This window comes from Pleuronectes platessa, chromosome 15, assembly GCF_947347685.1.
Source record: "Pleuronectes platessa chromosome 15, fPlePla1.1, whole genome shotgun sequence".
Lineage (NCBI taxonomy): Eukaryota > Metazoa > Chordata > Actinopteri > Pleuronectiformes > Pleuronectidae > Pleuronectes > Pleuronectes platessa.
In genome coordinates, this window is record NC_070640.1 from 14,866,783 (window position 1) to 14,881,135 (window position 14,353).

The 14,353-nt window shown below is 46.2% G+C and overlaps 1 protein-coding gene across 1 annotated transcript in view; it reads right to left on the bottom strand.

The window, feature by feature from the left end:
- LOC128457432 (cell adhesion molecule DSCAML1-like) overlaps nt 1-14,353 on the bottom strand; it is a 47,955-nt gene that overhangs the window by 1,835 nt on the left and 31,767 nt on the right. The window contains 17 exon segments of the mRNA XM_053442114.1: nt 371-467; nt 469-535; nt 670-787; nt 1,360-1,513; nt 4,065-4,204; nt 5,810-5,965; nt 6,540-6,725; nt 7,581-7,821; nt 8,779-8,849; nt 8,949-9,116; nt 9,194-9,322; nt 9,446-9,542; nt 10,516-10,715; nt 11,307-11,483; nt 11,577-11,696; nt 11,877-12,161; nt 12,924-13,196. Of these exon segments, the coding sequence (XP_053298089.1) occupies nt 371-467; nt 469-535; nt 670-787; nt 1,360-1,513; nt 4,065-4,204; nt 5,810-5,965; nt 6,540-6,725; nt 7,581-7,821; nt 8,779-8,849; nt 8,949-9,116; nt 9,194-9,322; nt 9,446-9,542; nt 10,516-10,715; nt 11,307-11,483; nt 11,577-11,696; nt 11,877-12,161; nt 12,924-13,196 (2,679 nt within the window).

Here is a 14,353-nt window from a genome sequence, read left to right on the forward strand (position 1 = left end):
TTTCTTGAGAATTTCACAATAATGTAAAAAAAAAAGAATAAAAAAAGAATATCATCAGGATCAATCCATCTTTCCCTGGGAAATCAGTGAAAATTTCAAAACGTTCTTTCTCACAATGTCAGAGAAAGTGACTAAACATTCCTGGATCCCTTGATCAGGATCTGCAACAAAGATGTATTTGTTCTTTGCCTTTCATTCAAATTTGTGGTAACCAATCCGGAATTTTTTTGAAAAAGTCTTGCTTACAAACTAACAAACAAACAAACGGACAGGGGTGAAAACATAACCTCTTTGCAAAGGGGAATTTCGCAGAGAACACACGTTTCCCACAAATCAGTTCCACCACAATACATCTTGTGTTTCTTCTCACCTTGCACCACAAGATTGACTATGATGGTGTCAAAGCCCAGCGTGTTAGTGGCCGTGCAGGTGTAGTACCCAGAGTCCTCTGCTTTGACTGAACGCATGCACCAGCGTGCCATTGGATAAGATCTGCCGCTGGCTGTCGGCTGTCACTGGAATGGCAGAGTCCTCACTGATGAATACAGACACACACATGTTAACAGTCTCATCCTGGAGTAAGTTCCAGTTGTATTACATTCACAGGCAGCAGATCTGTGTATGTGAGTCATGACGCTGACATGTAAACACTATATGATGAACTCCGACCTGTCTTTGGTCCATTTGATCGTGGGGGCGGGCTCTCCCACCGAGCTGCAGGGCAGACGGACTTCCTTCATCCAGGGTGTGGTCACCGTGCCGCCGAAGGACAGGATCTTAGCCGGGACTGCTCATGAAAGAAAAATAAACCAAAAATCAGACCTATAACTTAAAGGGCACACCCACTCACTCAGATGATGAGAGATAAACCAAAAATCACATTGATGTCATTCCTCATACTTTAGCTAGTCTGCCTGCCACTCAGTGCTGAAGGAGTGACCTGGTCTGCCCCGAGGGGAAAAGGCCTTTTCTCACTGCTGAAGGAGTCAAAATCTGTGGAGCGGTGTTTTATCAAAGCGCCTCCTCCAGCCTCTTAGTCTCAGTCCATCTTTTCTCCATAGATCCTCCCTCTATTGATTCTCACCTGCTACTTCTCTCCCCAAGGGTCATTTTACTGGATAGGCCCTGTTCATCACCACATAATTAACAACAGCGTTTCTTGCCACATCGCCGCTACTCAATCAATACTACGGCTGTCAATCAATAGCGGAGAGCGCAGACAGAGGGAGGAGGAGAGAAAGTGATGAAAGTGATCTATGCACAGGGCATCATGTTGCCGTTGCACTGCCATCTTTACAGAGCTCCCTCGCTTAACCTTTACAGAGATCTCTACACTGCGGGCTCGCCGGGAGGACCCACCTTTCCCAGCAGGCTCCACTGTGACCTTTGAGCTGATGTTCCCACGGCCGGCGGTTGTCACGGCTGCAGACCAGATGTGGTATTGTTTGCCGCGGCTGAGGTGCGTGATTCGGTAGAAGAGCATCTCGGGGTTGGCCTCGTACTCGCTGGGCGCCTGGGACAAGGGAGCACGCAAGGTGGTGTTAGCAAACCTTGATAGGTGACATGACACAACTGGTGGCGGCCCCGGTACGAGAGAGTGCAGACTGAAGAAGTGTTATAGGTCAAATATGTCTTTTGAAATAAAGAAGGCGACATCCTGCCACTGTGCCTTTTTTAGAATGGAAAAAGCATGTGTTACTATAACATTAACTAATAATAATGTAGTGTCTCAGTAAGCCGTGACACTGAGTCAGCAGGAATGATACCAGGACTGAAACTGATGCAGCTAAACATATTCAACTTATCGCTAATTTTATCCTTTTTAACTGTGTTTTACCACATTTCAAAAATATTTTCAATGAAAAAAACATTAGACTAGTGTACAGTTGTTCAGAGACGAATCAGTATCTGGACACAATAAATACCTGAAGGTTAACACACAATTTTTTTTAACTGACATCCTGATTTGCAGGAGGACATTTAAGAAAACCTCATTGTGATCCTTTTATTTTAAATTGAACAGATCATCACATGAGCACAAATTGTCTTCTTTCTGGTAAAAGGCATGATTATAATTACTTTATGTCTTTCTATCTATAAAATATGTTTGAAAATGCTATTCAATTTTTTCCCATTTTTTGCTACACATTTTCTGTATTCACATTTTAGGCATGAAGAGTCCTTCATTAGAATGAATGTTGCTGCTCTGGTAAATCGTAAATATGTCATATGTAACTATAATGTTTTTATAGCCTGAATTGCTGGCATCTGCATGAGAAATGTAGATATTGGACATGTTTTTTAAAGCTATGGATGCTGTCTTTTAGGGTTCCAGATATCTTAATGCTGATTAGCCTGTGAATTTGATGCTTTACAAACAAATTGTCTAATTTAGTTGATTTTTGCTGCTATTCCTGAAGCAGGGGAGACATTTTAGGTGGAATATTATAATTGTCTTGATTGAAACTGATAAAATAAATGTTATTTTGGAAATAGTTATTTGTATTTTAATTTATTTAGCTTTGTCTTGCTCGTAAATATTTCTGAGAAGACATCAGCCTTTGCAGGACTTTTGAATGTTGTGATACACAGTTTAAATGGAATTGCATTTCATGTTTTGAGAATTTTAATATTGCCAGAAAATGTGTTTAAGCAATTGAGAAATCTATGAAATAAAAGATAATAAAATGGGAAAAAAGTCTTCAAGATAGAATGCTTCAATTCTAGATATTTGGAACAAGAATATTTAAAACAATTAATTTAAATATTTCACCTCACACAGGCAGATGTATTCACTGGGTAAAAAAAAGCAATTGTGGCTGTAAAACTGTTCCTGCGAATATTTCTCTAACAAGCGCATCTCTAAGATGTTCACATATGCACCTGCACACACTCACACGGATATACACACACACACACACACACACGCACTCCAACGCACGCACAAAAAACATTGTTTTCTCTCAAGTCGAGCCTCCGTTATCTCTTTAATCTGTTCATCTCTCAATGTTCATCTCCAGTTCCTTCACCATTTGCTTTTCTCTCTTTTCCTATCCCCCTCTGTCTCGCTCAGTGAAGAGGATAGGATGGAGGGACAGTGGGAGGGTGGGGTAAGGATGTGTGTGTGTGTGTGTGTGTGTGTGTGTGTGTGTGTGTGTGTGTGTGTGTGTGTGTGTGTGTGTGTGTGTGTGTGTGTGTGTGGAGGGGTGCATTCGAACATTCCTCCAGCATAGCGCTGGTGTTGTGGTGATCCAGGGAGTGATACAGGGAGATAATGAAAAGACGGACAAAAGCACTCTCATCTCGATGTGACTGATACACTCCTCTGCTCCTCCCTTTCCCCCTGCCTGTCTCTCACTCTCTCTCCCCCTCTCCCCCTCTAGCTCTCCCCTCATCCCTCTCTTTTTCTCTAATTTCCCCTCGGTCTCTGTGTACATCTGATGGTGTCTCTCTCTCTCTCTCTCTATCTCTCTCTCTGTCTCAACCTCCTTTCCTCCCTCCTCCCCCTCCCTCTCCCCTCCCTGCCTGTGCTCATTTACATGGCACTCATGCACAGAGAGGGAGGAGTATTTGTGAATAATAAGAAAGTGAGATTCTAGCCTGATATCAGATTTCACCGTGCGCTGGTTTTTGTGGCGAACATGATCCAACCACAACTGAAATGCCACGCACATGTGTATAAATAGAAGATATCGAAATGTGATATCTGACTGTGTGTGTGAGTCTGTGTGTCTGGGTGTGTGTTTCTGATGCGGCAGTGTGCATGTGTGAGCTTGCTCTCGGCCTCATTTGCATATCTACGTCTCATCACGTTGCCAAGACAACCTCATCTGTTCATCTGGGAGGGCAGGAAATAAAGCGATGGTGCAAACACAGTGAAAGAGACGCACACACACACACACAGACACCCATGCACTCACACAGGCTCAATTAATAGGAGTGGTTACAAATCAGTTGTTTTAATTGGTTGATTTTTATCAAGTTCATAAATTCTTTGCTTCTCAATCAGCTGAAACATTTTCTACTGGTCGCTTGTGAGTCGCGCCCACAGAGCAGAGACTTACTGGCTGTCCGGAACCTGGACTGGAGCAGTAGATGGTGTACTTGCGGATCACACCATTTGGTTTGAGGGGGGGTAACCAGGACACAACCACGCTACTTGGAGACGAGGGAACTGCCTTAATTCCAGCCGGCGGTCCAGGAACTAGACACACAAAAAAAAACACAGGAACATCAGCATGGATGGGATGAATATATGTATGTGCTCGTGTGTGTGTGTGTTTTGTGCACACACATGCTGGGTGTTGGATGCCTATTAAAGTGAGCAGGCTTGTTTTCAGATTGGTGGTCTTATCCTGCACTAAGCCGCTCTGGGAGGACTTGGAAGAACTCCCTTTGGGTGGACGGCTGTGACATATGTTCATTCAGACAGTGGTCAGCGTTTCTGACTCTGTGACACCCAGCATTCTCTTAACTCTCCAACCCACAAACAGATTAGACAGTGCTAGTGGCTGATCCTCCGCTGGCCACTTCAGCTCGACACTGGACACCACTTAATACTCTTATTACAAGCTAAAGGCGCAAACAGGGTTTAAAATGGAGGCACTGTTCACAAAAAAATAAAACACATCAGGGTGCTGGATTCCTTTAAAGGTGCTTTTGTCACATTGGCTTCTCAGTGTGAGGTTCACAGTGTCAAGTCTTTTCAATCCGCACATAAATATAACTTGTGTCTGAAAGTGGGCCTCATCTGGGGTCTAAAGAAGGAGCCCTGTAAAGCCTCCCCCCCAATTTCCCTTTACGTGAGGCCCCTTGATCATTGAACCGGCCCTCGTCCTCTCCTTCACCCTGTACGTCGCATGGGCGGCGATAGAAAAACAACGCAGACTCTGAAAGGATACACGAAGCGAGGCACATTTTTTTATAAAAGGGAGGCGGGGATGATAGGTGCAGCTCCTGGGGGAGAGATGGTGGTGGTGGTGGCGGTGGTGGTGGCGGTGGGGAGGGGTAGGAGAGTAGCCAGTCATCATTATCATAACTGGACCTCCTTGTCAAAGTAGGAGTGGTGGTGGGAGGAGGGAGAGTTAAGTCCCATCTGGTGCCCAAAATCTGCCCAAACTGTGCTGACGGTCGGCCGCACAGCCAGCGCAGCCCCGGCGTTGATGAGGTAGAGGGGCACAATGGTGCGGAGGGAACAGCCCCACCTCCATGAATATATTACACACCGCTGTGCCAATCAGAGGACGGGATGTCACGGTGCAGCGCTAATACACTTTTCAGCCGTAACATTTCCATGTTGTCTTTTTGTCAGACGAGAAAAAGGCCGTGTGATCACCTTCCTATCTCCTCCATCTTCGACCCCGGGGCCCCTCCTCCGCCCCCTCCCCTATAAAGAGACACAGATCTGGCTGTAATCCCGCCTCCAATGGTGTAAGCACAAAATTAATTCTCTCTAATCCAAGAGGAGTTAATCCTCAGGCCCGTGGCAAAGGGGGCTGGTGGAAAAAGACGCAGGCCCGGGCTGATGGCTGACGCCTGGATGTTGTATGGTCCCACAGAACACCCCTCCCCTCCCCGCAGTGTCTTCCTCCGGCCTCCCTCAGCCCTGAGCCGAGGAGCAAAGCCTCTTAATTCTCATTAGCACTGCTAATGGAGGTTCCCGGCGTAAGTGAGCTTTTGTCATGGGTTAGAGATGTAGCTGAGCACCCTTTTTTTTTTTTTCTCTGTCTCGCTCCCATCTCCCTAATCCTGACACCAGACAATTTTGATGATACATTTTTGTTTAAAATTCCATTCAATGTATACTTACGGTCCTCGCGGGTTTGGATATACAGCACGTTGCTACGGACCCCGTCTCCGGCTTGCGTGTAGGCCAGCACCTGAACACTGTAGTTGGTGAACTTCTCCAACCCGCGCAGCTCCACCTGCTCACGGGTGGTGGTGATGTTCTGCATCTCGCCCCATTCTGAGGGAAGAGGACGATTGTTTCAGAGAGCACTGGCGGTGGCGGACACGCAACACAGACCAACTCTTGCTTTGCTCAAAATGTTTTGAAGGAAATGTGATTATGGCCTGGATTACACGGCAGCAGTTGTAGGGAGAAGCTGCAGAAAGGATGTTAAAGCACACACTGGGATTTCTGAGCTGTGTCCCACATTCTTTATAGGGTTACTGAAGACGCTTAGAATAAGAAATGATTGTAGTTTTCTGGAAGTCATTTCCTACAAAGCATTGTTTGCAAATGAGTTGAATATGAACATCCATGGGACAGTCATGGGACCACAAACACACAACTACACCACTTCAATCTCAGGGAGCATCAATAACGACAGACATGACAATCCACTACGAAGAGAAACACGGGCAAACGTGGACAAATCCAGCGAGTCAGAGGAACGGGGGAAGTGCCTCATGAGACAGGTGCGGACACACATTAACACATTCTGACGCACAACACTGACAGGTAGGTAGGCAGTCGGTGGGTGGGAGGGAGGGAGGGAGGGCGGGGATAGCTTTAGAATGAGATAGGTGATAATTACTCTGCATTGGCCACTGGGCCGGGCCCCCACAGCACCCACCTCCGTCAGGGAAGAGGGACCAGAACACCACACGGTAGCCTTTCAGCACACCGTGCAGCGTCAGCCGTGGAGGCTCGGCCCACGTGATCACCGCCTCGTCCGACGTCACCGAGATGGCCCGCACGTTCTGCGGGGGCTCGCTGGGCACTGGGGAGAGAAAGGGGACGAGTGTTAGTGCTGCGCCATTTAAATATGGGTTGTTGGAGGTTGTTTAAATGATTTCTAAAAAGCCATGCTTTCTGCTGTCGCTAAGAAGAACTGGCTGATTTAGCATGGCGGCTGAAGCACTCATAATTAATGACTACTCAACACCACAACCCACAGGCAATCTCCGCTGAAATAAATCAGTCAAATAAGCTCAAATTAGCTCTGAATGGCTCCTTGTTCGCTGCTAGCTTTTAGAGCGTTGGAGAGGGAGGGAGAGGAGGTATAGAGGGGGGTTCGGAGGAAGGGAGGAAGAGCCCTGAGAGGGAGAGAGAGCTAGAGAGAGAGCAACATGAATAGCAAAACAGTCAAACCTAACAGGGTTAAAATGCAGATGATGTGTGGAGGATCAAATCTATGTTCCTTTTAAAGGCAATTGCAGTTGTGTTGCTGTTAGTGTCCGTCAGAACTGCCCACAGAAACAGAGGAGCAAAAATGTTGTGCACAGATGAGGGAAACAAGCGGTGTAAGATATAGAAAAGGAGAGAAGGAGAAAAAGGAGGTAGAGTGGGCAGACGTTAAGAGAGTAATGGGGTTCCTTGTTCCTCTCTCACACCAGCCTAATGAGGGTGCTAATTAAAGTGCAAAGAATAATGGGGGATGTGCTGAAAATTCATTCCTACCATTTTGTTTGAGCATGAGTGTCTCTATATGTATGTTAGCTGTTCATGTATGTGTCTTCCATCCTGTTTTTGCACCGGACTCTATTTACTTTTCTGACAAATCACATAGATAATCCCCTACGCTGTGTCTATAGCGGTCTTCTCTTTACTTCTTTTCACAATCTAATTTTCTTACCGTCTTCCAGCGTGGTCGCGTTGATCTCAGTACTGGATGGGCCCGTCCCAGCTCTGTTGAAGGCCTGGACCACTACCCCGTACTGGGCAAACTTCTTTAGGAGGTCCAAGGTGTACACTTCACTGTCCCCTGTGGCTTTCATCTCCACTATGCTGTACTGTCCGTTGCTGCCAGGACCGTTCTCCCTGTAACCGATTTGGTAGCCTCGGATCACCCCGTTCTGCAGCTCCTTTTTTGGGGCCTGAAAGAGATGTGGTTCATGTTAATGCAACAGTGTGACAGTGCACATCAACCTTATTATTACATTATGTGCATTGAAGCCACTGTGTAACATTGCAACTGTTCCGTTAGTAGTTGGCAGAAATATTTACAGTAATCTCTGTGAAAATACATTTATGATCCTCAACACAAAACACAGAGAGGGATGTGTTTTAAGTGTGTTTTAGGTCCAGACGACATTTTGCCTAATCTCTATTAACAGCTATCTGCATATCAATGCGGTGAAATTAAACAGCCAAAGCAAAACATTTCATTCAATGTTTTCCCCTATTTTTGCTCTCCACACGTTTTACTGCGGGCAACCAAAGCCTGCTCAGAAACCAGAAATCAGCTGAGATTCTGCATATTCACAAACAGAATGTGTTTTTACCTCAGGGGGTAATTACATGTTCTTCATTGTGCATTACTAAAAGCGAAAAAATGTACTTTTACATCCCTTAATTTTAGATCAAGAATACAACTGTTAATCACTAAGCCTGTTACAATCAATCCATCCATCCATCATCTTTAACCTAGACCATTTATCCTTTTTATGCGGTGGATCTGCAGCCATTCAAGGCTGGTGGGAACGGGGAACACTCTGGACAGGTCTCCAGCGCTTCAAATGGTTGACGATCAAAAATTCACAGCTATGGTCAACTTGAAGTCAAGCCAGGATACCACGCAGAAGCAGTGAGAAGCCAGGATCCACATAGAGAAGCTCAGACTGAACCTTGATTCATAACACGAACCTTCTTGCTCTGAGGGGATAGTGATAACAAGGCTTATCATAACTTAAAGATTATGACTTGCTTTATCCAAAGAGCAGTTGAGTGAGTAATAAGTTGGTATTTATTGGTTATTTATATCCAACTGTTGTGCAGACATAGCCACTGTATAATAATACACAGCTCTTAACAAACAACAGTAGTGACTTTACCCTCCATGTGACCCGTATGCTCTGGGATGTCATCGGTGTCAGGATTACATCCATTGGTGGCCCGTCTGGTGCTGTTGACGGAAGATGATAGATAGAGTGTTACTGTCAATATACATCGCTCAGTTAAATACAAAAGAAAGCCGTAAGAACAGAGCATCACTATCACTCACGTGCTTCTTCAGTACTGATCGTGAGCTCTTTGCTGGGAAGGCTGCGGCCGATCTTGTTGTAGGAGTACATGCGGATGCTGTAGACGCAGGCCGGGTGCAGCTCTACGATGTTGGCCTGGTTGTTGGTGGGTGAGATGTTCCTGGTTGTGTACATGTGATCCCAGGTGTCTGAAAAGATACGATTCAGGTTATCGATATGTGTCTTCAAAAAATCTGGAAGGCTGGTGTAAATGAAGGACACCTACCTGACTTGTTCTTGTACTCGATGTCATAGCTGGTGATGATGCTGTTTCCGTCAAACCGTTGGATCCAGCGCAGGTTCATGCTCCTGTCCTTCACTTCCCTCACTTCCAGCTCCGGGGGATCTGGTGGTTCTGTGTGCGTTGGAGAGAAAGACAGGTTGAGAGCTTTTCTCGACCAGACCTGATCCTACTACACTAAGGTTTTAGTGAATAGAGGAAGTTTAGTGAGATATATATGGCACGTGGTATCCGTACCTTGCACAGTGAGCTGGATAAGTCCTCGACCCTCTCCATAGGAGTTGATGGCGTGGCAGGAGAAGAAGACAGAATCTCCTCGTTCGGCTGGGTTCAGCTGTGAGCAAAACAAACAGCAGCATCGCATCATGAACATCTTCTGCAGTCACACAGTATATCTACATCATCAAACGCCTAAAAACCTAAATCTGTGAGGTCAGATGATTTACTTTCAATATTTGCATCTCCCATACATCTGTTGCCAGTTAGCTCACACTATCTATATAACCATTCCAGAAATCTTTTTGTCCATCTGTTTGATTGTGGCTCACTTATCTCGAGAACCGTTCATCTTAATGGCTGCACACGTGTGTATTGTTAAAGGAAGTGCAGGGCTGAATTTGGTGCAGTTTTGACACTTGATATGTTAATACACTTTGAACAAACAGACGACCAGCGCTCTGTGGCAGCGGCGGCTGGGACTCTTCAACATAATTGATGTTGTCGATCATGCCAACGTCACGAATATTACAAGCGTCGGCTCACAACAGCAACATTGGATCTCCAGCGAGCCGAGCTCCACTGAACTTGGAATGAACAGGTGAACAGCTCTTTGTGCAGCAGCAGTGGCGCAGCTTCAGGGTGATGTGGTCTGAGTCCAGCAGTTGGTCTTTACTTGCAGTGGCTCAATTACTGCAGGTCACTTTTATAGTTTCAGAAGGAAAGTGTTTTTTTCTTTTTTTACCTTGGCGCATACCTGACCTAGCTGTTTCTTTGGTTGCCAGCATTTATACTGAGATAAGGTAATATACCTGTGTGTAAGAAGGTGAGTGTACAAGGTGTAAAGCTATTGCTTTAAATTCAGAGCTGACTTTGTGTTTGCCTTTCGTCTGCCTTTTGTTAAAGTTTACACTTTATGACCACGGAAAGAAGAGATCTATTAAAATGGAAATGGCCTGAAATATTTAAACTATCTGTGTGGCTAAATATCTTCATTAATGAGTAAATGGGCTTTTTCTATTCATGTGCTCTATGGTGTCTTTTCAGTTTTTGAGTTCCGGGTCTGCTCAGAGTTGCAGTCTGAATCTGACCTTTAGGGTGGAGATGACTTCGTCCCCTTTCTTGTTGATGATGATGGAGTAACGCGGGTTCCTCTCTGCGTCGATGACGGTGTCCCCCCTCTCCCAGCGGATGATGATGGGCTGCTCGCCCCGCGCTGTGCAGTTCAGCTCCTTGGTCTGGCCTTTCCTTGCCATGGTGGTGTTGGGGTGGCTGGTGATCATGGCAGGAACTGAGCAGGATCACAGACACGTGTCAGTGTGACGAATTGCATTACGGGGAGTAATGAGACGAGGGAACAGAGATGTGATATTGGAAACGGTGGATATATTACAGATGTATAGACATCTCTGTTTCTGCCATTGGTTCTCCATTTCCATTTCACGCTTCAAGGCCCACTGGCCCTCTCAGGCTACCTCCTCCCTGTCTGCCCTCCTCCTCGCTTCTTCCCATACTCCTGCTTCTCTTCTCCTCCTCATTTCCTCAGACATAGATTATTGATTGAAGGGGGTTCCTGTGGTTTTGTTTTCATCACTAATTCATTAGCCCTTTCCCCCACCAAACATTCAGGGGCACCCAGACAGACAGCCAGAACGCATCAATCAATATCAAAGATAGCCATAGTTAAGGGTGTGCTGGACAGACGGGATTTTGTTATGTTCAGTACAGGCCGCACTCGCCTGGGGGCAAAAGTGCATCTTAGAGGAGCTGATCCCACCTTCAAAAAGCCCGGACTTAGCTCGGTATCTGCACCACACAAGCCAGGAGATGTGCTTATGAAAGGAAGTGGGTTGAAGCCAGAGAGAGAAAGATTGACACTTACTCTTGACAGTGAGGATCATGCTCTTACTGATGTCTGAGCCCACTCCATTGGAGGCCTGACAGAGGTAGTACCCCCGGTCATCCTCGAGAACATGTCGGATGAGCAGAGAGCCGTTCGACATGATCTGGATTCGGCCGGTTAGAGGGACTGGGTGGTACTGCTGGGGGTTTCCCACACCTGCACAGAAAAACCAAGTGTCACTGCTTTCATTTGTCCTCGTCCGTGCGATCTCGTTATTGCGATATTGTCGGGATGATGAGCTGATTTTACCTTTGGCGTGTTTCCACATGACTTTCGGCGGCGGATAACCTTCCACGGAGCAGTTGAGAACTCCAGCTTTGCCATAGATGCAGTCCTGGTTGTTGGGCTGCACCGTAAACCGCGGTGGCACTGAGACACAAAACTTAGATTAGAGAACTAAAATAGAAGCCGAGAAGAGACATCGTACAAAATGGAAAGTGTCTTTAAAGAACATGCATCCTTCTAAGCTGCCGCGGCACATTAGCTATCAAATCGGATCTGACCTAATTCATCCCCACTGTGCATTTCTCCACTCAATCAGTCCCTCACCGGTAACGATCAGCTGCCTCTCCCAGCTGACGGTGGCGGCGGCGTTGCTGGCGATGCAGGTGTAATTTCCGTTGTGCTTCAGTGTCACCTTGGAGATTTGGAGGGAGCTCATGAACTCTTTGGTCTCGATTCCGACGCCAGAGGCGGAGCCCGGTATGATGAGCTGGCCATCTTTGTGCCAGGTGATGCGTATGGGCATGTCCCCAGATGACACCACGCAGGCGATGTACATGAGCTTCCCCACTGAGGTAGAGGGGATATCAAAGGGCTGGATGAGCGGCGGCACTGGTGGGGGAGAGAGGAAGAGTGCAAACGAGTCAGTGAAACACAGGAAGCGATAGACGTGGAAGAGTGGCAGCGCGGCCATCTGGAGCGCCGCTGCGAGAGGGAGAAACAGAGAGAAGGTCATTGGCCAGTGGGACCCTCTTCTCTTCTCCCCCTCTTCAGCCCCCCCATCTCCTGTACCCATAATAGCTGCTCTGGTTAGAGTCCAATTGGCAGGAGGAAGTCATTCCGTTGCCATAGTAATGAAGGTTGGGGTGGGGGGTACTACAGCTGAGACATCTGGGGGATTTAATCTAGGCTTCATTATTATTCATCTAATTAAATCAGAGACACACTCACATGCAAGCACATGCACACTCCCTTAAACACCTCTGCAGCTGCCCTGCTACCATCGTGACCCGACTCACAGACGAAATAAAAAATACACACAAAGTGAAACTTGAATCTGCCATAAATCGACATCTGAGTCTGTCAAACATAATTAGTGTTAAGCTGCAGTCGACAACTTTGAGCACTGGTGTCTTCAAATCGCAGTGACCGGACATGTTGATGTCTAGAAATCTTTGTTTACATCTGTAGACTGGACACTGGATGGTTACGCTTTCACCATCATGACCAGTGAAAGGCAAATAACTCAGTGTTGATGATTCCAGTATTCCTCCTGGAGACATCTGGTGCTCTGGCCTATTAAAGCATGAATACTACAGCCACTCCCCTGCAGCTCTGATGATTTGTATCCATTTGAATCCATCCTTCTTTTACCTTTGACAGTTACGTGGACGGTCTGGTTGATCGACACCTGGGGCTGGATCAGGACGCTGCACAGATAGGTGCCCTCGTCGGCGCCCTTCTGCACGTCCGTCAGCCTCAGGGTGCCGTTCTCGAACACCACTTGACGGTGATTATCGGGCAGCTGCATGCCGTCCTTCAGCCACTTGATGGAATAATACGGGTAGCCAATCACGCGGCACGTTATGTAGGTGTTCCTGCCCGCCACTGCGGTGATGTCCCGCATGGGTCTGATTCGAGGTGGACCTGGAGACACAGGGAAGAGAGGGGGGGGGGGTGGAGGGGGGGAAGGAGACAGAGAGAGAGAGACACAGAGAGTCGGAGAGAGGGGCAGATGAGGCGAGGAAGGTCATGGCAGAGTAAGGGAGCAGCCACGGAGACAGGAGGTGAAGAGATAAAGGTTGAGGGAGAGAGTGATTGGGGCAAGTTGACAGGTGGAGAGGGAGGTTAGTTGTGCTCCCTTTACTCAAATCTGACTGAGGATATTTGTTGATTATTAGCCTAACTAGATATTCTGTGTATACAAGTAATTCTGTACAGATAGATATATATATAGACAGACAGACAGACCGATAGACAGATAAACAGACAGACATATAAACAGACAAGAAAGATAGACAGATAGCTAGATAGCTAGATAGACAGATAGATAGAAAGACAGACAGACAGACAGACAGACAGACAGACAGACAGACAGACAGACAGACAGACAGACATATAGACAGATAGATAGAAAGACAGACAGACAGACAGACAGACAGACAGACAGACAGACAGACAGACATATAGACAGATAGATAGAAAGACAGACAGACAGACAGACAGACAGACAGACAGATAGACAGACAGACAGACAGACAGACATATAGACAGATAGATAGAAAGACAGACAGACAGACAGACAGACAGACAGACAGACAGACAGACAGATAGATCGACAGACAGATAGTTAGACAGAGAGACAGACAGACCAATAGACAGATAGACAGATAGAGAGATAAACAGACAGACATATAAACAGACAAGAAAGATAGACAGATAGCTAGATAGCTAGATAGCTAGATAGATAGATAGATAGATAGATAGATAGATAGATTGATAGACAGACAGACAGACAGACAGACAGACAGACAGACAGACAGACAGACAGATAGACAGATAGACAGATAGACAGATAGATAGACAGATAGATAGTTAGATGGATAGACAGATAGATAGATAGATAGATAGATAGATAGATAGTTAGATGGATAGACAGATAGATAGATAGATAGATAGATAGATAGATAGATAGATAGATAGATAGATAGATAGATAGATAGATTGATAGATGGATAGATGGATAGATAGACGGATAGACAGAGAGTTAGACAGACAGACAGACAGACCGATAGACCGATAGA